The sequence below is a fragment of the Schistocerca serialis genome, chromosome 7, assembly GCF_023864345.2.
Source record: "Schistocerca serialis cubense isolate TAMUIC-IGC-003099 chromosome 7, iqSchSeri2.2, whole genome shotgun sequence".
In the NCBI taxonomy this organism is placed as follows: domain Eukaryota; kingdom Metazoa; phylum Arthropoda; class Insecta; order Orthoptera; family Acrididae; genus Schistocerca; species Schistocerca serialis.
The window spans coordinates 592096443-592119368 of record NC_064644.1 but is presented as its reverse complement, the minus strand read 5'-3'; the positions used below and the strand labels follow the sequence as shown (position 1 = coordinate 592119368).

General features: G+C 42.4%; 1 protein-coding gene across 1 annotated transcript in view; it reads right to left on the bottom strand.

Annotated features, from left to right (window-relative positions):
* The window catches only part of LOC126413269 (myrosinase 1-like), a 328262-nt gene that overhangs the window by 228518 nt on the left and 76818 nt on the right, over positions 1-22926 (bottom strand). The window contains exons 6-7 of the mRNA XM_050083171.1: positions 18320-18414; positions 9724-9871 (exon numbers count right to left, since the gene is read on the bottom strand). Of these exons, the coding sequence (XP_049939128.1) occupies positions 9724-9871; positions 18320-18414 (243 nt within the window). The remainder of the gene's footprint in view (positions 1-9723; positions 9872-18319; positions 18415-22926) is intronic.

The window sequence follows — 22926 nt, the reverse complement described above, 5'->3', positions numbered from 1 at the left end:
CTTCATTATATCGATGAACAGCTGAAGACATACTTCTAACAAAGCAAGTTTTTTGTTATTCATATATTTTTTGGTTTCATCGACTTGATTTAGCAGCTAACTTTCAATAATTTGCTTAGTTATTTAATGTAAGAAAATTCATATAAAACGATTTTCGTGTATCTTTCATACACAAAACGTTACATTTAGGAAGGCTCTAATTATTTTTAAGTTTGGTTGTTTCCAATTTGCGTTCCCTGCTACTTTTGTTACTTTGAAAAAAAAAAAAGTGCGTTGTGGGTCATTTTGGCTCAGTAGGAAAAGCGGTGCCTCTCCATTTGAAAAGACATAGGTTGCCGTAAAATCGTATTTACTTATTATCTCAAAAACATTTGTTCACAAGCAGCTTTCAAAGCAAAAACTTTACTACTGCGAACTTAATTATTATTATTATTGCTGCATTAACTTTAATAATGCAACATAAAAACCGAATTTTTGCTAAGCGTGTGACGCAAGTATGAGAAAACCACATTTTATTTTATGCTTCTATAAAGTCTCTACTTCGCCTACGAACTCAGAGAAAACGTGAAGCATATACAGGGTGTAAACGATTATTGTTTACAACGTAGCATAGCTATGTAGTGGAAGTTGAAACGAAGAATTTTATACGAGACCCTTGTGGTGTATTAAGTTGGGAAACAGCCACCAACAGGTTTACAAGACTACATGAGCTATAGCTTACGCGCGTCGCGTGAGATTTTCATATTCTTGTCTGTTTGTTGTATCTGCTCGTAATGGACAACACATCGCCCGTAGTTGGCGAGCAGTCTGTACTCGGGGCCGGTTTTCCGTGCGCCACCCTATATTATTTCCCTGCGATCAGCCGCACAAGGCTACGGTTGGCTAAACGAGAGGTTCTGCAGAATCACCCGAAATTACTTCTAAAAGTGTGTAAGAATTCTGTACTGAATAAAAATTCTATACTCCGGGGGGGGGGGGGGGGAGGCAAGTGCCCTCTCTTGGTGCCCACCATCCTTCAGTCACCTACACTACTAGTTTTCAGTTTTTCATAAAAACCATATACCAAGCACAAATGAACGGTGAACGAGTAAAAATGAACGGTTCCCAAAAAAGAACGATCAGCAGTGAACTAGTTCCCAAGGATGAACGAGTTTGCCCATCTCTAGGCAGCATTACCTCCACGGAGCACACTTCAGCATTTGGCGGCCAGGAGCCCTGAGGACGCGTTAAACACGCCGCGCGGTGACGGCCGTTGTCCCTCCACAGGAAACAAATACGCGAACCGGCTGGCGGATCGGCAGTTCGTTTCTCGCCACTGAAGCTTTCGTTGCGCCGATTCTAGAATACGACTAACACTTCGCTTTTCTGGCCTCGATTTGAAAACCTGTTTGATTATGGTTGTGCTCTTGACTGCTCCACGACGTTTCGTGAGTGCAGCTGAACGCCGTTTTCTACCACGCGCGATATTTCGCCTCTCCACTTGCCGGGCGCATCTGCGCACCTCAGGAGAGCCGGCGAAGACCGACAGCCGGCCGGGGTGGCCGAGCGGTTCTAGACGCTACAGTCTGGAACCGCACGACCGCTACGGTCGCAGGTTCGAATCCTGCCTCGGGCATGGATGTGTGTGTTGTCCTTAGGTTAGTTAGGTTTAAGTAGTTCTAAGTTGTAGGGGACTGATGACCTCAAGAGATAAGTCCCATAGTGCTCACAGCCATTTGAACCATTTTTTGAACACCGACATCGGCTGCCCACATTGCACAGTGTATTAGCGCGCTGTGTTCGTCTTGCGCTTTCGTCATGACCATTGTTGCAAGACTATCCACACTGCTAAAGTGGCTGTACTGTACACAGGGAGGGAGTTGTTACGCCGTCATGGCGGCCATGTTTCGTCGAATGTAGGAGGGTAAGATGAAAAGTTGTGCTCACATGCTTGTAGAAAGCTATTTAAATGATATTGAGCAACGCGCCAAGTGCCACGCGGAAGATAAATCCCCCCTCTATATGTACGCGCCATTTGAATGTGTCGCAATTTTGAGAGCGGAAGAAAGGAGGCGCGTTCTAGTGCAATGTGAACGCGAGTTAAGGAGTGTGCTGCTGTCGAAATTTTAATTGCTGAGTGAGATTCATCACCGTTTAAATGCTTGTCGTGGTGATGATCCTGTTGATAATTCTACTGCAACAGATGGGTACTAAAATTTCGTGGCTGTAAGCCTGGAAAAGACGTAATTGTTGCTGAAACACGCAGTTGACGTCGGGTCTGCCATTGATGATAAACATCGCAAACTCGTCGGCGATTGGAGAATCACCGAAAAACGTAGGGAAAACCATATTGGAGTATCCAAGGAACGTGTCGGCTTCATTACTGAACAATGAGGACAACGTAAAATCTGTACACGATAAGTGCCAAGCCGTCCAACAGACGAGAACAGACAGTGTCGACTGCAATGCTGCGAGCATTTACTGTAGCGCTGCCGAGATGGAGGAGGCGACTTACTTTTGAATGCTGCGACGGGGGAGGAGTCAGAGGTCCATCATTTCGACCCAGAAGAGAAAATACATCCATTTTCTCCTAGTCGAATAAGTTCAAATCACTACAATCCGCAAAAAATTCTTTTGATTGTGTTTTGGAAAGCTCGTCGACTTTACGTAACTGATTATCTGCTACGAGTGACAACGATAAATTCTTCTCGGTGTATACTGCAGACTGTCTTTAAACCTCCGATGTCGGGTTCGTAGTTCTGGAGGCAGCGTGGCGCCTATAATCTTTCAACATGAGAGAGTTCGTCCACTCACAACGTGCGCAACTGAAGAGGCTTTGCGAAATCTGTAGTTCGAATCGACTCCACACATTCCTTTCTCCATGAGATTTTAATCATTACATTTCGGACGATGAGGTGGAGGCCACTATCAAGTCCTGGATTTGAGAGAAGTCGGGAGAGTTTTTCATTGACAGAATGAAAAAACGTGTTACAGGTTGAGAGAAATGAGTTAGTCTTAACGGTGACTAGGTTTATTTATAAATATATGGTTTTCCTAATTGTTTTAAGCACGTGTGCATTACTTGTCAGCCTACACTCGTAGCTACGAACTGATAATAACCCAGTGGAAAGTCCGTTGAATACCTCCGTCTAGAGACAAAAACAGAAAATGAAATTGCGAGAAATATCCTGGTAATGTATGAAGTAATGCGTCGTTGCTAGACTGATAATACATCTCACTAGTCCTATTTACATTTATATTAAAAAATGGTTCAAATGGCTCTGAGCACTATGGGACATAGCATCTGATGTCATCAGTCCCCTAGAACTTAGAACTACACTACTGGCCATTAAAATTGCTACACCAAGAAGAAATACAGATGATAAACGGATATTCATTGGACAAATATATTATACTAGAACTGACATGTCATTACATTTTCACGCAATTTGGGTGCATAGATCTTGAGAAATCAGTACCTACAACAACCACCTCTGCCCGTAATAACGGCCTTCATACGCCTGGGCATTGAGTCAAACAGAGCTTGGATGGCGAGTACAGGTACAGCTGCTCATGCAGCTTCAACACGATACCACAGTTCATCAAGAGTAGTGACTGGAGTATTGTGACGAGCCAGTTGCTCAGCCACCATTGACCAGACATTTTCAATTGGTGAGAGATCTGGGGTATGTGCTGGCCAGGGCAGCAGTCGAACATTTTCTGTACCATAAAGGCCCGTACGGGATCTGCAACATGCGGTCGTGCATTATCCTGTTGAAATGTAGGGTTTCGCAGGGAACGAATGAAGGCTAGAGCCACGGGTCGTTACACACATCTGAAATGTAACGTCCACAGTTCAAAGTGCCGTCAATGGGAATAAGAGGCGACCAAGACGTGTAACCAATGGCACCCCATACCATCACACCGGGTGATACGCCAGTATGACGATGACGAATACACGCTTCCAATGTGCGTTCACCGCGATGTCGCCAAACACGGATGCGACCATCATGATGCTGTAAACAGAACCTGCATTCATCCGAAAAAAGGACGTTTTGCCAGTCGTGCAACCAGGCTCGTCGCTGAGTACACCATCGCAGGCGCTCCTGTCTGTGATGCAGCGTCAAGGGTAACCGCAGCCATGGTCTCCGAGCTGATAGTCCATGCTACTGCAAACGATGTCGAACTGTTCGTGCAGATGGTTGTTGTCTTGCAAACGTCCCCATCTGTTGACTCAGGGATCGAGACGTGCCTGCACGATCCGTTACAGCCATGTGGATAAGATGCCTGTCATCCGGCCATTATCAAAGTCGGAAACGTGATGGTAGGCATTTCTCCTCTTTACGCGAGGCATCACAGCAACGTTTCACCAGGCAACGCCGGTCAACTGCTGTTTGTGTATAAGAAATCGGTTGGAAACTTTCCTCATGTCAGCACGTTGTAGGTGTTGCCACCGGCGCCAGCCTTGTGTGAATGCTCTGAAAAGCTAATCATTTGCATATCACAACATCTTCTTCCTGACGGTTAAATTTCGCGTCTGTAGCACGTAATCTTCATGGTGTAGCAATTTTAATTGCCAGTAGTGGACTTAATCCTAACTAACCTAAGGACATGACACATATCCATGCCCGATGCAGGATTCGAACCTGCAACCGTAGCAGTCACGCGGTTGCGGACTAAAGCGCCTAGAACCGGTTGGCCACAGCGGCCGGCTAGAATTACAGTACATGGAGTTCATAAAGTGAATATAAAAGTTATTTAGATACCTAAATATTTCTGATTTGCTGCTTGTTTGAGACACAATTCCCTGCACTAACTGCAATAATGAAATCGAAGAACAAATATAACAAGAAAACTCTGTATATATCACAGTGAATATTATTGATACATCTGTTCGTTTGGTATGTCACGACACTATAAAACTTTCCCAAGGCCATTTGCTCACGAAGCAACTCCGTGTGGCCACTTACTTATAGTGAACCACGCTATAGCAACCAACTACAAATACGAAAGAAATATGCTGACATATCATCCCCTCCAACATTCAGCCGTAATTCCGAATCGAAAACAAACTCTGGTATTCTGTAATAAATATGAGATTAAAAATTTACGTTACCAGCTAGGACTGGCAGAAACAGACTACATAAATCCTGATTGTCATATGAAAGAAACTTGAAAGACATGTTGCTCTTCAAAAAATCAGTACACTGCAATATTTGGTGGAGCGAATGATTTTTACAGGTACAAACCAAAATAATCATCCGAAAGTATGAGAATCACTATGAGTAGCGTGAGGAGGCAAAGCTGGCATTGTGTCTGATATTCATATTCCTTGTTTCTGTTATAATCAAATACATTCCGTACAAATGATAGTGTTCTAATTTCGAAAGTGTGTAACTGGTGACGAGTATCTTCTTACGTGAACTTTAAAGAAATTGTCATAACCGGACCAAAGTTCAGATTAATGCTCACAGCACAGAACGCATTAAATATGCTGTCTGACCAAAGCACACTCACTTAAAGGACTCAAATACCCAGCAAGCGTTTTCACAGGTCTTCGAAACAATGTTCCAACACCAGAAACTACTGCAGACGAAACACGACGTTACAGCTATGAGCCAATCACGCGCGACTTCACCTGCTATCTGTATATACCGTCACGCCCCTGAATAATATCCCTGGCGGACACTAAAAATACGTCCAAGTTCTATCTTGGCAGCTCCAGTAAGGTGAACCGCCTGTGTCGATCACTAGTAGACTGCCAGCTAGGGGGAAATGCCGAGTGAGTTGCGGCAAACACGGAAGCTATCACAGCACGAGGGAACGACCGGGCACCCTAGTTTGCAGGCGAAGTATAATGACATGATGAAAGCCAAGAGAGGCTATCATAACAATGAGAAAGCAAAGTTTCGTAACAAAGGCAATGTAAAAGGCAACTTCCAGTGTTCAGGTGTCGAGCCAGTAAAAAAGAGCCTCTGAAATGTAAAGTTCCGAAAGTCTGAAGTCAGTAGGATAGGTGACAGAGAGGGAAAAAGAGGGCACGTGATATCACAGCCATCCCTACCGCCGCAGAGCGCACGAGAAGCTCCAACATAAATACACCACACTTCTTAATAAATGTCTGGTTACTGATTCACGAGTGCTGATTGCTGACTGCTCCTTGTGTCAGCTGCAGGTATCCAGCGTTGGGGGGAGATCGATCTTCAGCACGCCTAGCTCTCTTCGACCGTCTATGGAACCACTGCAAGGATGCTACAGCTGCCAGCTGTGCTTCGTACTTCCGAGACGACTCTGACGGAACGTAGAGGCAGTCATCACCCTGCAGGCCTGCTGGAGGCTTGACCTGCACGTTCAAATCTTCAACGTTCAAGAGAGCACTTCGGAGATCGCTACGCAGAGCTGAATGCCGCCAGTTCCAAGCGCCAACGGCAGTCCCCTGACGAGACAGCTGCCACCTGACGATTTTCTGTGCTGATGGTACTGCGAATGGATCAGACGCCGGCATTCCGCTGCTGATAGTGCGCTACTGTGCAGGTCTGGCTGTGGTTCGATTCTACGTAATACATGTATTAGTGGCAATGTTTTCTTGGCGCTCTCTAGAATAATGACTTCGCCACCGTATCTCTCCTGGTTGTCTCCTGACAACTGTAGTAGTCTGGGACTGGTCCCCTACAATACTCTCATCCAGATTAGCCAGATCCCCCTATTTTACGAGGAATTGACCACTATATGGGATGTGAGGCGAATCCACCGGTATAACAATGAGGTGGGAAGCACTGTGTTGTCAGCAGACAAAGAGTAGCAGCAGAATAGGTCGATCAAGACAGCTCAGTGACTTCGGACGTCGACTAGTCGTTGAGTGTCAGCTGCATAAGAAGCCCATCGCGACATTTCACCGCTTCTAAAGTTGCCAAATGCGGTTGTTGACGGTGTGCTCGTGAAGTGAAAACGCAAAGGAACGATCATACTCAAGTACTGAGGGACAGGGACCGTCCAGCATTGCAGAGGTCGGTTGTGAAAACATCGCGTGAAATCTGCGGGAGGAATAACTCGTGACTTCCGAAGTTCTGCCAGCAGCCCGGCTAGGACAGTGGCTAGGATTCGGGACTTAAAACAGATGAGGTATAATGGCCGAGCATCACCTCACTATTATAAGTACAGAAAGGAACACTCAAACAAGTTAAAACATACTGAGGTGTTGAAATGTTGGTAAAATTGATAGATAGTCGAATATGCTGCATTAGCTGTTTTATTGTTCTCGCTCAGAGACTGGTACAATAGTTGCGCACAATACACTTACATCCCCAGGGGCATTTCCGCGTACAAAAACTTTCGTACAAAACTTTATAACAATGGTGCTACTGACTCACTAAGATCAGAATTCTTAATATGTGGTAGGTACCGTCTTTAAGTCATGTTTCCTTCGTAGTATTTAGGACAGTGAGAAATTTCGCCTCACCTAGACTTTCATTTTAGCAACACACCTACAATTTCCGATGTTGTAAAGATGGGAGTGGTACGCTCAATGTACAGATGCTCAATAGTCTGTACGGTTCCACGTTACCACATGTGAGTCCGACACTATTGTAAAGATTATTGTTTCATTTGGGTCTACTTGTATTCCCTGTTGGACGTTCATCACCGTTACTTTTATAACACTTTCAATTTAGGGTGCTCTCAATTTAGGGTGCTCTCTGAACGTGAACTATAAATTATCAGTGACAGTTGACGTTATTAAGTTTGACTTCTGTTGGTGCGCGTGTCGGTAGTGCTCTTCGTGGCACCTCAGTTCAGACGTTAAGCCATTTAGATAAAATTGTACATCAGACCTTACAAGTAATTTTATGACAGGAGCTCATGCCTTTCTTTAATAATTCGCGTGCCATGTTTTTAATCTTGATATTAAAAATCCTGGACTGAGTAAATATCTAGTAAGTTTGTTATAAAGGTTTGTATAATTTTTTTTACGCAGTAAAACTCTTGAGGGTGAACGTGTATGGTATCAAGCCGGTTGTATCAGTCCCTGAGCGACTACAATAAAACAGCTAACGTGGCAAATTGAACTTTCCACCAATTTTACCAGCGTCTCAACACCTCAGCATATTTTAATTTTTTTTAGGGTTCCTTTACGGTATATAAAACGGTATTAGGTGTGAACGGCCTACTTACAAGATTGTTTGCAACCTCCTCATATGCCGCACATCTCAGTAGCCACAGTTTAGTAGATGATTGGAAACGAGTGTTTTAGTGTGATAAATCACGCTGGATCTTATGTCGGTGAGATGAAAGGGTTTGGGTCAAGCGAATTCCTGGAGAACATTATCTGCCATCAGGTGTAGAGCCAAGAGTGAAAGACAGAAGAGTTGGTGTTACGGCGTTGGTACAGTCCCCTTGTTATGCTTAAGAAAACATTAAATGCAGAAGGATACGTACACGTTTTACAGCTCTGTGTACTACATACAGTAGAGGAACAGTTTGGAGAGGATGATTGCATCAGCTGGCAGTGCACCGTGTCGTAAAATAGCATGTACGAGGCAATGGTTTGGTGACAGTTACATTCCTGAAATGGAATGGACTGCCCGAAGTCGCAATATGATCTCAGTGGAACACCTGTGACTTAAGTCATAACATCGATCTCTTTCCATATCCCAGCGTCCAATATCATTACCACAACATTCACTACCAGTCACACATCTCACTGAAAATATCCGCAGCAGAAATCAAGCCCCAATAAAAGCCGAGGGTGAACACACCCGGCGTGAATGTCGACTAATCGACGTCCAGATATTTTTATGAAATGGTGTAGATGGTCTACACACGGTTAGCTGACGGCGCCCTCGATGGTTGAAATTCTAATCTCTGTTTTCATACGGGCTGTTGCTCAACGTAATCCTCTGCGTACTCTGTCATCTTTGCTAAACGCAAATGGTAGAATAGGTGCGATTCCATGTGTGATAATTGGTAGCCTCTGTTCCGGTTGGTAAGGTTTTCAACCATGCGTATCTGCGAGGACACTTTAGTAATGGAATAAGAAAACGAATTCGCGTTAGCTAGAATTGTTGATTTATCTACCGATTTGTACATTGTTGCTTCTATTTTTCTCGGTATTGATTTAAGCTGTTTACTTACAGCCATAATTTCGCCATCAACTGTGTTTTCGCCGACCGAGTTGGCGACGAGTTTGATCTTCACACTCTCGGCAGATCGTTGCCATCATAGAAACTGGTGTTTTCTGTAGCGTTTTCTGTAGCGTTTTCACCAGTCACAGGATGCAAGTAAATATGAAAGGGTGAAACCTGTTAAATGTTTTTGGGCAACCTACATAACTCTTTCACACAAGCATTTTTCACGAAATCGACTCGGAGAATTAATTCAGTATGTAGTTATGATTTAGGACAAAACTGTTAAGAGACAGTGAGCATTTGGTTAAAGCTCTTTGTCAAGACTGATTTTGATTTGTGGTGGTCTAACAGGTGCAAATATAGTAACACAGGTTCACCTAAAAAGCTTCTGAACACGTTCACGTGTGTTTCTAAAATATCAGTCCAGGTTCAGGAAACGTCCAAATGTGTTAATAATCGGTGTAGTGATAGCTCGTTTCATGTGTAAAGGAAGGATACTTGAGATAGAATATTTGTGAGCGTTTTTAAAAATCTTTGAATGATGAAGTATCTATTGGACGTGGCACACTTCAGTCCTGTAACAGGTCATAATCTCAAAAGATACAGCTAAGAAATCTCTTACCTTTAATGTAGTCGACTTGGTCCTGTGTGAACGTTGGCAGCCGTGAGCGGGGCCTCCCCTCGGCTCGGCTGTTGGCGTCCACCCGCTGGCGCACCACAGCCGGGTAGTCGCCGTCCCGGCTGAAGATGGGGTGCGCGTACAGGCCGAGCTGCCGTTGGCGGGAGAGGACTCTGTTAGTGCTCATTGGGTACTTGACAAGAAACTGATATCGACGTAGCAATACTAGTGTCACATTTGGAACCATTTTCCTTTTGAGCAGTGTCTATAAATTTTAGAAACATTCTTGACCATTTTCTGCCTCCAAAGCTGAATATTCTAAACGTTAACAAATAACCTAAACATCTGACTTCTAGGTCACAACAGATTAAGTTGTAAACAAACATCTTTAGGTGAGGTGTGGTCTTCGGAACTAATTCTCACAAAGTGACTCAAACATCCTGACTCGGAATGTCTAATCTCCGAACATAACGCCAGAAGATACATTCTGAAACACACCCAGCACACTGAATCGTGAATCACATAGCAGATACAGGAACGCAACACACTCTGCGCAGTGCTGGACTGTCTTTCACAGATGTATTACGATAATTTATGTTTCATCGTAGCGTCAGTGCTGATACCGAAACCTCGTATTGGAAGAGTTATTCCCTCACACATCATAGTCGGCGCTATGCATTGTTGTGTATAAGGTAACGACGACTAAAACTTTTGTGATCTGAGGAAACGAGTACTTAATGTAACCAGATTTATGTCAGCAAATGGCAGTAATAACTATAAGCCACGTTCTTACAAAGTATCAATATTTTTGTCCGTATTAGCTCATTTCCCTGATTAGATACGGGCTTGAGGTGCGAAATAGTTAAGAGCCCTTTACAACTCTTAAACTATGCCACGTTTTGAGGAAGAAATAAACTTCTTCCAACGATACAGTTTATACAGGGTGTTTCAAAAATGACCGGTATATTTGAAACGGCAATAAAAACTAAACGAGCAGCGATAGAAATACACCGTTTGTTGCAATATGCTTGGGACAACAGTACATTTTCAGGCAGACAAACTTTCGAAATTACAGTAGTTACAATTTTCAACAACAGATGGCGCTGCGGTCTGGGAAACTCTATAGTACGATATTTTCCACATATCCACCATGCGTAGCAATAATATGGCGTAGTCTCTGAATGAAATTACCCGAAACCTTTGACAACGTGTCTGGCGAAATGGCTTCACATGCAGATGAGATGTACTGCTTCAGCTGTTCAATTGTTTCTGGATTCTGGCGGTACACCTGGTGTTTCACAGAAAGAAGTCACAAGGGTTCATGTCTGGCGAATAGGGAGGCCAATCCACGCCGCCTCCTGTATGTTTCGGATAGCCCAAAGCAATCACACGATCATCGAAATATTCATTCAGGAAATTAAAGACGTCGGCTGTGCGATGTGGCCGGGCACCATCTTGCATAAACCACGAGTTGTTCGCAATGTCGTCTAAGGCAGTTTGTACCGCCACAAATTCACGAAGAATGTCCAGATAGCGTGATGCAGTAATCGTTTCGGATCTGAAAAATGGGCCAATGATTCCTTTGGAAGAAATGGCGGCCCAGACCAGTACTTTTTGAGGATGCAGGGACGATGGGACTGCAACATGGGGCTTTTCGGTTCCCCATATGCCCCAGTTCTGTTTATTGACGAAGCCGTCTAGGTAAAAATAAGCTTCGTCAGTAAACCAAATGCTGCCCACATGCATATCGCCGTCATCAATCCTGTGCACTATATCGTTAGCGAATGTCTCTCGTGCAGCAATGGTAGCGGCGCTGAGGGGTTGCCGTGTTTGAATTTTATATGGATAGAGGTGTAAACTCTGGCGCATGAGACGATACGTGGACGTTGGCGTCATTTGGACCGCAGCTGCAACACGGCGAACGGAAACCCGAGGCCGCTGTTGGATCACCTGCTGCACTAGCTGCGCGTTGCCCTCTGTGGTTGCCGTACGCGGTCGCCCTACCTTTCCAGCACGTTCATCCGTCACGTTCCCAGTCCGTTGAAATTTTTCAAACAGATCCTTTATTGCATCGCTTTTCGGTCCTTTGGTTACATTAAACCTCCGTTGAAAACTTCGTCTTGTTGCAACAACACTGTGTTCTAGGCGGTGAAATTCCAACACCTGAAAAATCCTCTGTTCTAAGGAATAAACCATGTTGTCTACAGCACACTTGCACGTTGTGAACAGCACACGCTTACAGCAGAAAGACGACGTACAGAATGGCGCACCCACAGACTGTGTTGTCTTCTATATCTTTCACATCACTTGCAGCGCCATCTGTTGTTGAAAATTGTAACTACTGTAATTTCGAAAGTTTGTCCGCCTGAAAATGTACTGTTGTCCCAAGCATATTGCAACAAACGGTGTATTTCTATCGCTGCTCGTTTAGTTTTTATTGCCGTTTCAAATATACCGGTCATTTTTGAAACACCCTGTATGACTTTTCCAAGGCATTATTCGAGCATCTAAGTATGATATCATAATGCACTTACAGGCGATAGGCAAAATAATGTGAACAGTGGTAGTAATGGGATGACTGTGTTTGACGGTCAACAACGCAGGTAAGGCACGTGTTGCGATGGACGAGTATCGCATACTTCATACTTGCATTCACAGGCCGAGGTCGGCGTGCCATGAAAGGCCGAACAGAGTTCCAGAGAGGGCACATTGTGGGGTCCCGATTAGCTGGAGCGTCAGTAACCAAGACAGCCAATTTATTGAATGTGTCAAGAGCAACCGTTTCAACATCTATGACAGCCTACACAGAACATGGAAAGACATCATCGTGTAAACGTAATAGTGGGCGCAAATCAAAACTAAATGACAGAGATCGTCATACGCTAACATGACTTGTGTCAAAACAACACAAAACTACGGCGGCAACAGTGACTGCAGAGCTCAATAGTCATCTTCGAGACCCCGTATCTATCGACACTGTCCGCCGAGAACATCATAAATCGAATATTCGTGGACGAGTTGTTATACGGAAACCATTAATGACGACAACCAACGCAAAGAAGCGTAAAACATGGTGTCAGGAGCAAAAACCCTGAACTGCTGATCAGTGGATGCACGTTATGTGGTCCGACGAGTCAACGTTTTAGTTATTTCCAGCATCGGGCCGGGCTTACGTCTGGAGAACGCCAAAAGATGCCTACAATCCAGATTGCTTGATTCCAACGGATAAGCATGGAGAGGGAAATGAGATGGTGCGGGCAGCCATATCATGGTATTCTGCTGGTCCCATCACTACTCTCAAAGGCCGTGTTACGGCCAACGTTTATGTGAACATTTTTGATGACCTGGTGCACCCCATGATTCAAGTGTTGTTCCCAAACAATGATGCCATATTTCAGGACGATAATGCACCCATTCACACACCCAGGGCAGTACAACTGTGGTATGAAGAGCATGCAACTGAACTGCAGTGTCTTCCCTGGCCAGCACAGTCCCCGGATTTCAATATTATCGAACCCTTGTGGGTGGTATTGGAGCGCAGACTCCGGAGCAGATTTCCACCTCCCTCTTCACTACAGGAGTTAGAAGAGGTCCTGATCGAAGAGTAGCATAACATTCCGCTGAAGATTATACAGTCATTATATGCCTGTATCCGAAGAAGAATCGCAACTGTATTAGGGAAAAATGGGGGTCCAACCCCTTATTAACAAACCCAAGTAACTTCTTCCAAGCCGTCTTTCTTACAACACAGACAATTTCCGACGATGTGTTGGAGTACAGTTTGAAGTAATGATCACAAAAAAAAGTCGCTTTCACTACCTTACTGCCTTACTTACCTACTACCTGAAACTGCTATATTATATTTGACCACTAAATGTTTCAACAGTAACTTAACAAAGACCACAGATTACGTAACTAAGACACATACAGTGTTTAGGCATTTCTTTAGTGCATAAAATAAGAGGTTATTCTCCAACTGTTGCCTACAGTTGCATCCCTTGGATAATGGGCAGCAGCTCAACGGTACAGGCCCTACGAATGAGGGGAAGTAGTATCTGTGCCTTTGTTAAAGGCACGTTTTCGGTATTATTGAGACGAACGCCTGAAACTCTTTGACACCTCATTGAACAGGTACATCTGTTTCCTCAATAAATCGAGCTAAAGTTTACTTTGACATGATGTTGGTCTCCACTTCCCATTCTTTTTAACCCCGTAGATCCAATCGAGTTCGAAACAGAATGATGTACGCAATTACCATCATTTCCGCAACGACTGTGTAGCATGCTTTTTTTGCTCCAAGGGAAACGAAGTACTTCCTGGATTTCATTACTAAGAAATAGTTTTGAAGTAAGGATAGAAGCTGCAGCAACAAATTAAAATTTGTGCCATGGCCTGGACTTGACTTGAACCCAGGTCGCCATCTTCCTAGACACATGTGCTAACAATTACAGCACCTTGGTACTGTGGCTGTTACAGCTGCGTGGACTACCTAAGTTCAGTGCTCACCCTAACACAGTCCCAATTTCGTAGAGCCTTGGCAATAATGACAATCTGAGAAGGGGAAAGCGGGCTGAAAGTGTGAACTGAAGTTTCTGTTAGGGAAGACAATGGACTAGAGTGCTGTGTGCAGATGGGGCAGCCACAGTACTGCAGTGAAGCAGTGATTAGCTCATTTGCCTAGTAAGCAGGAGGCCTGGGTTCAAGTCCAGGCTAAGGCACAGGTTTCAATTCATTACTTCAACTTCTGTCCTTATCAAAGATAAAGTTGAGACTCACGTGTCTCTGGGAAAATGTTATTTCATCAGTTCTATAGTTCTGAAATAGTTTAAAATCATTTTAAAGATTTTCCGGAGGGACATTGAGCTGAGTATAGACCTAATTGATAGGACAGCCACTGGGACCTCCTTTGTATCCCCATGTCTCCATAAGGCGCTAGCTGCATCTACAGGCTCCGTGCCCTCCTTCCTAGTAAGAGTCGTCCACAATAGCCACGATCCGGTAGCCGGCATGAATATTTTCTGTTTTTACTGGTACGCTAGAGAGGCTATCATGTCTCGACAGCCTGTGCAAGTTGTACTGCTCATGTGGTGTCTTTAAAAAAACAAATTCCCCTAGGCTAGACTACGAGTAGCTACCGCCTCTTGAGATTCTTCTCAGTGAGCCAAGAGATTCCTTGCCGGCGAGAAGCAGTGAAATCAAGTAACAGGAAGCCGAGATCTCCATTGGGACAAAACTTCGTTGAGTGAAGACACAGATACGTTATTGAACCAGATATTTGCATTTTTCCACAAATATATCATTAAGACAATATCAGTACGTATCTCAGCCGTGATGGCACTACTTGTCGTGTTCTAAGTCAGAGCTAAATCTAAAGCAAAAAGCAGAGATAGATGATACACTGTGTTACAATATGCGATCGAGAACAGATTTGTACAAATCTTGAACAGAATTGTAACTCATTGTTGTCCGCCATTAAAGGAATTTTTATTTTACTTTGCTATTTCGATGAACATGTTAAAGGTACTGAAGAGAAGAGAGACTAATTTTCCTCAACGATATAATACAGTGTTGAAAAGGAATTTAAATAAGTTTCATTTCATAAACGGTGCATTTCGAAGAGTGAACTTCTGTGAAAGGCTTCTGTAGGACCGTCGGACATTTTGTTCGTGATTTTTGCTGACGAGTCTGCATTACAGTCTTGAAGTAATATGCTGTACTACTATGCATCGTCGAAACAAATGATAACTGGATCAGTTCTCGAAACTTCTACACAATGCCATAAATATTGCTAGCAATTTACAGAAGACCGGCGTAGATCTTCAGCTGCTTTTACACAACGAGATCGCTAATTCTCGGCACGGACTATTGAATTTTCAGCGAAATACAGGAAAGAGTCTAATCCAGAGCAGACACTGAAAGGAATCTGTATTTTCAATTTTAACTCAGTTCAGCTAATAAGAATCTTTCATGTCACGAAATAATTTAATTTCGCAGAACCTGAACATTAGTTACCTTCATAACTAGTTACTCGAGTTGATTACTCCCTTCAGATGTAGGAGTAGTAAAGCAAGTAACAAAAGTTAATTATTTATCTAATCACCTGGTCTCATTTGAATTACAATTGAAGGTAATGTTATAAGCGTTACAGGACCATTAAAGCAAATGTTCTGTTAGTTACTGAAGGCCTTTAAAAGCATATACAAGGGCGAACACGATAGAAATATTATTTTCTCATGTGTTGTATTGAGTCCTCTATACATGTCATTAAAAATTAATTCGTAATAACACCGAAGTAATTCATTTTCTGTAACATAACTTAGCCTTCTTGCAAATTCTGTCACGCAATTGATGAAAAAAGATGAAATGTGCTTATGTCTGATCTACACTGAAGCTCCAAAGAAACTGGTGTAGCCATGCGCATACAAATGCAGAGTATCTAAACAGGCAATAAGTGTCTGACGCAGTCATTAGATCGGTTACTGCTGCTACAATGACATGTTATCAAGCTATAAGTGAGTTTGAACGTGGTGTTATAATCGGCGCACGAGCGACGGGACACAGCATCTCCTAGGTAGCGATGAAGTGGGGATTTTCCCGTACGAGCATTTCACGAGAGTACCGTGAATATGAGGAATCCGGTAAAAGATCAAATCTCCGACATCGCTGCAGCCGGAAAAAGATCCTGCAAGAACGGGACCAACGATGACTGAAGAGAACCGTCCAACGTGACAGAAGTGCAACCTTCCCGCAAATTGCTGCAGATTTCAGTGCTGGGCCTTTAGCAAGTGTTAGTGTGTGAACCATTCGGGCAAGTGTCAGTGTGCGAACCATTCAACAAAACATCATCGATATGGGCTTTCGGAGCCGAAGGCCCACTCTTGTACCCTTGATGACTGCACGGCACAAAGCTCTACGCCCCGCCTGAGCCCATTAAGACCGACATTAGATTGTTGATGACTGGAAACATATTACCTGGTCGGACGAATGCCGCTTCAAATTGTATCGAGCGGATGGACGTGTACGGGCATGGAGACAATCTCATGAATCCATGGACCCTGTATGTCAGCAAGGGACTGTTGAAGCTGGTGGAAGCTCTGTAATGGTGTGGGGCGTATGCAGTTGGAGCGATATCGCACCCCTCATACGTCTACCTACGACTCTGACAGGTGACACGTACGTAAGCATCATGTTTGATCACCTGCTTCCATACATGTCTCTTGTGCATTCCGACGGACGTAGGCAATTCCAGCAGAACAAGTTGATACCCCACACGTCCAGAATTTCTACAGAGTGGCTCAAGGAACACTCTTCCGAGTTTAAACACTTCCGCTGGACACCGAACTAGCCATACATGAATATTATTGAGCATATCTGGGATGCCTTGCAACGCGCTGTTCAGAAGAGATATGCATCCTGTAACGGGACATCCTCCTCCAACATTACTTTTTCTTAACTGTAGTTGTCGATACCAGTATTATTTTTCGAATTTTGGACAGGTCAGTATTATCTCAGCTGCTTTTCTAAAAACTTTCATACAATTTTATACACAATATGTTATATTTCAAACTAAAATTTATGAAAAGGAATTACTTTATTTTCGATGCTACAATCGATAAGCAGTAGCTTTGAATATACAGTTAAAATTATTTTTTTTAGAAACATTTGAAATCACGAATTATTTGGCACACTCAGAATTTCTATTATTAATTTCACAATCTAGTACTGTTTACTATGCTTGTTTCTGGATTCTGTTATGGCATAATAATGGAAACTAATAGAAATTAATTTGTCAAGAAAACTTGTAAATCCTTTGGAATATTGTATTTCGGCTTAGTGAGGTAAGTAGTAAGCATGCCTTTCATGTGATTGGACGTAATTTTGTATTTCGAACGAACAATGTAATTTCGGTTTGTTAATGTGAAAATTCAAGGGACTGTATGATACACTAAAATGCGACAAAATAAATTATCGTGACCATAAAGATTCAGCAATAACAAACTTCAAATTTATTTAGATCAAGAATCAGACCCCTAGAGAAGAAGAACTGAAGCCAACTGTACACGAAAATCTAAGTGAACTAGGAAGTTTGCTGTAATCTTCACTCTTCTCAAATTTTTGATAAAAGAATTTGCTTATTGTGGACAACAGCTGGAATTAGGAAGCAGGGGGGAAATTACAACTCCCTCGTAATCTTACGGATTTAAGGACAACCCCGTAGGATTCATGGTGTCAATTCCCTCCAGCACTGCTTCAGACACTAGTCGAGTCTGTGTCACGTCGTGTTGCGGCACTTCGGCCTGCTCACGGGGGCCTTATCCCATATTAGGCAGGTGTACCAGTTTCTTTGGCTCTTTAGTGTATTTTTAACCACTTATAATATTCGTTGTAGTATTGTACGTACTGTTTTCACAATTTATTTACGAGCCTTGAATGATATCCACCCCAGGACAGTGCTTCATTGAATTAAATTCGTTGGTGGAGCAACAGCAGATCCGCAGAATATTTTTGCGTCTTTTAACGTGAGCTGCACTCTTGCTAACACGATGTGTTGCAATTACATCTCTGTACCTGCGTTGATCAATTTATTCATGGAAATTACCTGAAACTGGAGACTCCTCTCAACCGCCTCCTCATCCGCTGTAGAGTTTGTGGCTGCCTCGTAGCCCTGACTGTTCAGCGTGATCCCAACAGTGCCTGGAACAAGACTGTGTTCAGACTGCGCAGTTCGTGAGAGTTAGTGCACCACAAAATCCTAGACCTCATTTTTATTATTACTAGTTTCTCTTTTATTTAGAAATTAATTTTCGGTCTACATTAGTGATATGGATGCATGTGGTAGGCGCCCAAGTCTTCTTCATCATAGAAACGGACATATATTTTTAATTATGTTATATCTTTTCCTCTAGTAATAATATATTAATTGACAAGTGTTGCCTCTCCAACGTTTATCATTGTTACCTTACATCATTAGATAAAGTTCATATTAGTTAGTACTCAAGGGAATATGTAGGGGAAGGGGTGAGCACGATGGCAAGCAAGGGAAAGCCGGCAACTTCAGTTTGTCAGTCCGTACATTGCTGCAATCCTACGGCAACAGCGTACAGGTATCACTGGACATCTCCTCAGTTACGCATAGTCACTCCAAGAAGGCAGGACATCGTCTCACAGTCACGTTCAGTGCGCTTCGAAGAGCTTCTGATCAAAGTAGGCTCTCACTTCACGTAATTATTACGAACGTACGAAAGAAGTTTGGTTTTGCTACCATAATTGTGTTGAATGACCGATTACTTAGCTACAAATTTTCGTGTTGAGGAGTGCTTCAGCGAAGGCCGCCATCAACTGTGAGGGGAATTTGATAAATAATGCTCCGGTCGATATTACTGTGGATTGTTAGATGCAACAACAATGAAAATTACGTTAGATGTAGTTGGGAGCTTGAGGAAGAAGCACGTGTCTCTGTTTTCTCGCTGTGTACAATGACGTAAAATTTACAATAGTTGTAAATGGACCTTGCATGGGCTTCGGGTACTGTGACTGTTGAGGACCTGAGGTCGTACATCAAGCTCGAAACTTACGGCGGCGTAAACCCAAAAGAAATTCACAGTGCGTTAGGTGAAGTTCGTGGTGAGTTTACAGTGGACCGTAGTACAATTTCACGTTGGGTTAATCGTTTTCGTGGTGGTCGCAAAAACGTCAACAGATGAACGAAGTGTGAAACTTGTGGCCCATGCTCTTGCAGAAGATGTAAGTGCTACTTGTGAGATACTCTCTGAAGCCACAGGAATTACCCCATCAGTACTCCGAATTCTGGCAAATGATTTGAGGAAGAGAATAATATCTGCGAGATGGGTCAAGGACAGAGCCAAAGGGCTGGCTTGTAAGGACCGGTCACCCCCATCATCTAAATGAAATTACACATGACCTAGCTGCCATATAGTGAAATTAAAAGATATTTTGATTTTCAGTCATACGACGAAAAAGGGATACGAGCTGTCGAGTTAACAAGGCCATTGATAGATTTAAGCTATCGCTAGCACTATTGGCTGTCACCCACCCGTATTTAAGCAAAGACCAACTACTGTACATTGTTGGCCTTACTTGAACTCAGTTGTTGTTTTGCTGATTAGTTCAGTTCTTACTTGCAGTTGAATTTAATGTAAGTCCTCCCTTACTGCTTTCGTACTGGGTGTTGTTGTGATGGTTTCAAATTGTGGATAAGTTTGTTATAAGAAAGAAGAAGAAAATCATTTGGGATCGTCCACTAGCGTTATGGTAAATCAAAAATATTTACGGTCTAATTACCAATCTAGAGCAGTTATTTGGAAACTGACAGAACTTAGGGGTAGCAATATTTCAGTATTTCGCAAGGCAGCGGAGGTGTGAACATCATAACAAATGACATTAAATTAGCATCACTGTTTAAAAATATCGGTACACTTGGATTTGCCTGTGTCGCCCAAAAATCGAGCTGATAAACAAAAATTTAGCTCAAACGGCGATGGTTGTATTTCATTAACAGATTGCTCGAATTTGTCTGATTACATAGCAAAACATCGCCCAATTTGGTCACCCAGTCGACATTCAATTATGAAAACCATTTCAGATGCGGAACGATGGGTAACGATTTGTGAAGAGTAGAAGGGGTATAGTTCCTTCGTTTCTAAAAGATATATTCGGGGGATTGCTTTAATTCATCCGAGCCTACTACATCCTTTATCCCCCTCCCCCTCCCTCGTTATCGTCCAAAATCTAGTTGCGATCTATGACTATCTTTAATCTGAACTGTTTTTAAGTTGTAGTAACGGCATAAAAATCATATTTTCGTTATTTTTGTAACAGTTATTAATTTGATTTATTGAATAGTAATTTTTTTTCGGGCAGACTGTGTTTAATTTCAGTGTTGGTTTGAGTCAGATTTCCACAATATGTGTAGTTCAGGAATGTTTACATTGGAAGTCGGCTAGCAACCGTTATTTCGTACAGTGTACCAGAGCATAAAGATGGCTCACTTGTGGGAAACATCACGTCTTCAAGTTTTACTACAAGAGCGATGCTCTACTGCCAAATTTCTCATTCGTAATATCCTTGAAACAGTGAGTGCAACCGTGACAACTATGAAGTATTTGTAAACAATATTATGGAAAGGAAAGTTGCTACTCATCATAAAGCAGAGATGCTGAGTCGCAGACAGGCACAACAAAAAGACTGTCAGACAATAAGCTTTCGGCCAATAAAACCTTTGTCAAAAACTAACGACAAACACACCCACACACTCGCAAACGCAACTCACACATACATGACTGCAGTGTCTGGCAGCTGAAGCCACACTCAGTGAAGCCGCACAAGGACTAAAACTAATTGTACAACCTGTAATCAACATTTGCGTTGCTGACAATAGTTTTACCGCACTTTTGGACTCAGGTGGCGCAATATCAGTTATCAGTAAGACAGCATATAATAATGCACAAAAACTATACTTTGCCCGACGTTGCCTCTTACGAAAATTGAAATACAAGATGCCATCACTGTATCAACTGTTGTAGTTAAACATGAGACCTTTCTATAATTTACTTGTCAGGGACATAGTTTTGCTATGAACTTTCTCACTGTGCCGTTGCTCTCTACTCAAATAATTTTAGGTGTCAATTTCTTTAATCAGTACAAATAAGTAGTGAACGATAATGATGCAGAAATTAATCTAACAATTTTGGATCAGCATGTTGTTATAAAATTTGAAGATTAGTTAAGTTCACAAGAAGAAGAGATCAGCCGCCTATGTTTCCTGTATAATGATATACTCACCCGATTCTGTTGACAGTAAAAAGCTTATCATTATACATAAATCGACAGTTAAGATCAGGTAATTATTTAAGTACACTAATTCATCAAAATATGAACCAGAGAACTGTGATAAACATGATAGGAAAGACTTTAGCATAATTTTACAAGAACATGGGATAGTGTTTACACATAGCCCGATCACCTAAGGGATTTCAACACCAGTTTCAGGTTAGTGAGCATAACAAATTCTGTGTGAGACCTTCTGTAATACTGGTTCAAAAGGTGAAGGCTGAAATATAGATGATGTTAGAGGCGCAAGACCCGAAATTCCACGTAGGACAAAAAGTTTGAGTCAAATCTCAACCAGTATCAAGTAAAGGTAAGTCTCTTAGTTAGAAATTCTTCTGTCTCTACATCGGACTCTACAGAATTAAAAGAACAGCGCACGAGTGTGAAATCGCATTTGAGTCACTATGTACACAGAAATGCACCGCATACCACACATAAATCGATTTGTTGAGTAAATACTATGTTGGCAGATGTGTGGAATTTTATGTAGCTCATTAGGGATACAATCAATTTTTTTTCGCTAAGTTGGTACATGATAAACAACTATAGAGAAAGTTTGTATACAATTTCATGAAGTATGTAAGTAAACAGTGGTAAAATTGCTCAAGTTTCTTTATACTGAGTGAAGAATGGAAGTCATACTATAAGTGATTTTCTTAGTAAGCAGCTAACGATGTAGTTTTTCGTATCTGCCAATTTGTGCAGACTAAGCAGAGAATAAGCGTTGTATTGGGAAATTGATAAAGTTTTATGAGATATTAGGGTATTTGTGCGCTGAAGCCATTGTTGCTATATTTTGATGATGATGTGTGATGAAGTTTATGATGAGTAGTATGAGGACATATTTCACCGATATTTGAGGTAAAGGGATAGGTTAGGAGCTCTGTTTTCTGTTGAGACATATTCTTGGAATAATAGTACCTATAGTTTTGTATATTTATGTATCTTGTGAAATTTTCATAGTTTTCACATTGTAAAACAACATAAAAACGTACGAAAATTTTATCCAGTGGGGTGGGGATTAAGAAAGGTGGACAGATATAGGTGGATTGGACATTTATTAACAGATAGTGTCAGAATGAGTGGAAATTTCATGTTACGAGAGCGAAGCAGTCGCGTGTGACATCTGTGGAATAGTCGACTTACGGCAGTGACAGTAGTATCTCTGAAACGGTGTATCTTTGGATTAGTTGTAGAGCGGAGTGTAGTCGAGTGTTGGACATGGAGTAAGTTAGCTAAACTTTCAGCATAGTGCATACTGGAAGAAGATTTTGATGAAGAAAGTTATTAGGAATCATTAATCTGATGGAAGGACTTACAGACGTAGCGTTTATGGAAGAGAAAGAATTGATTTGC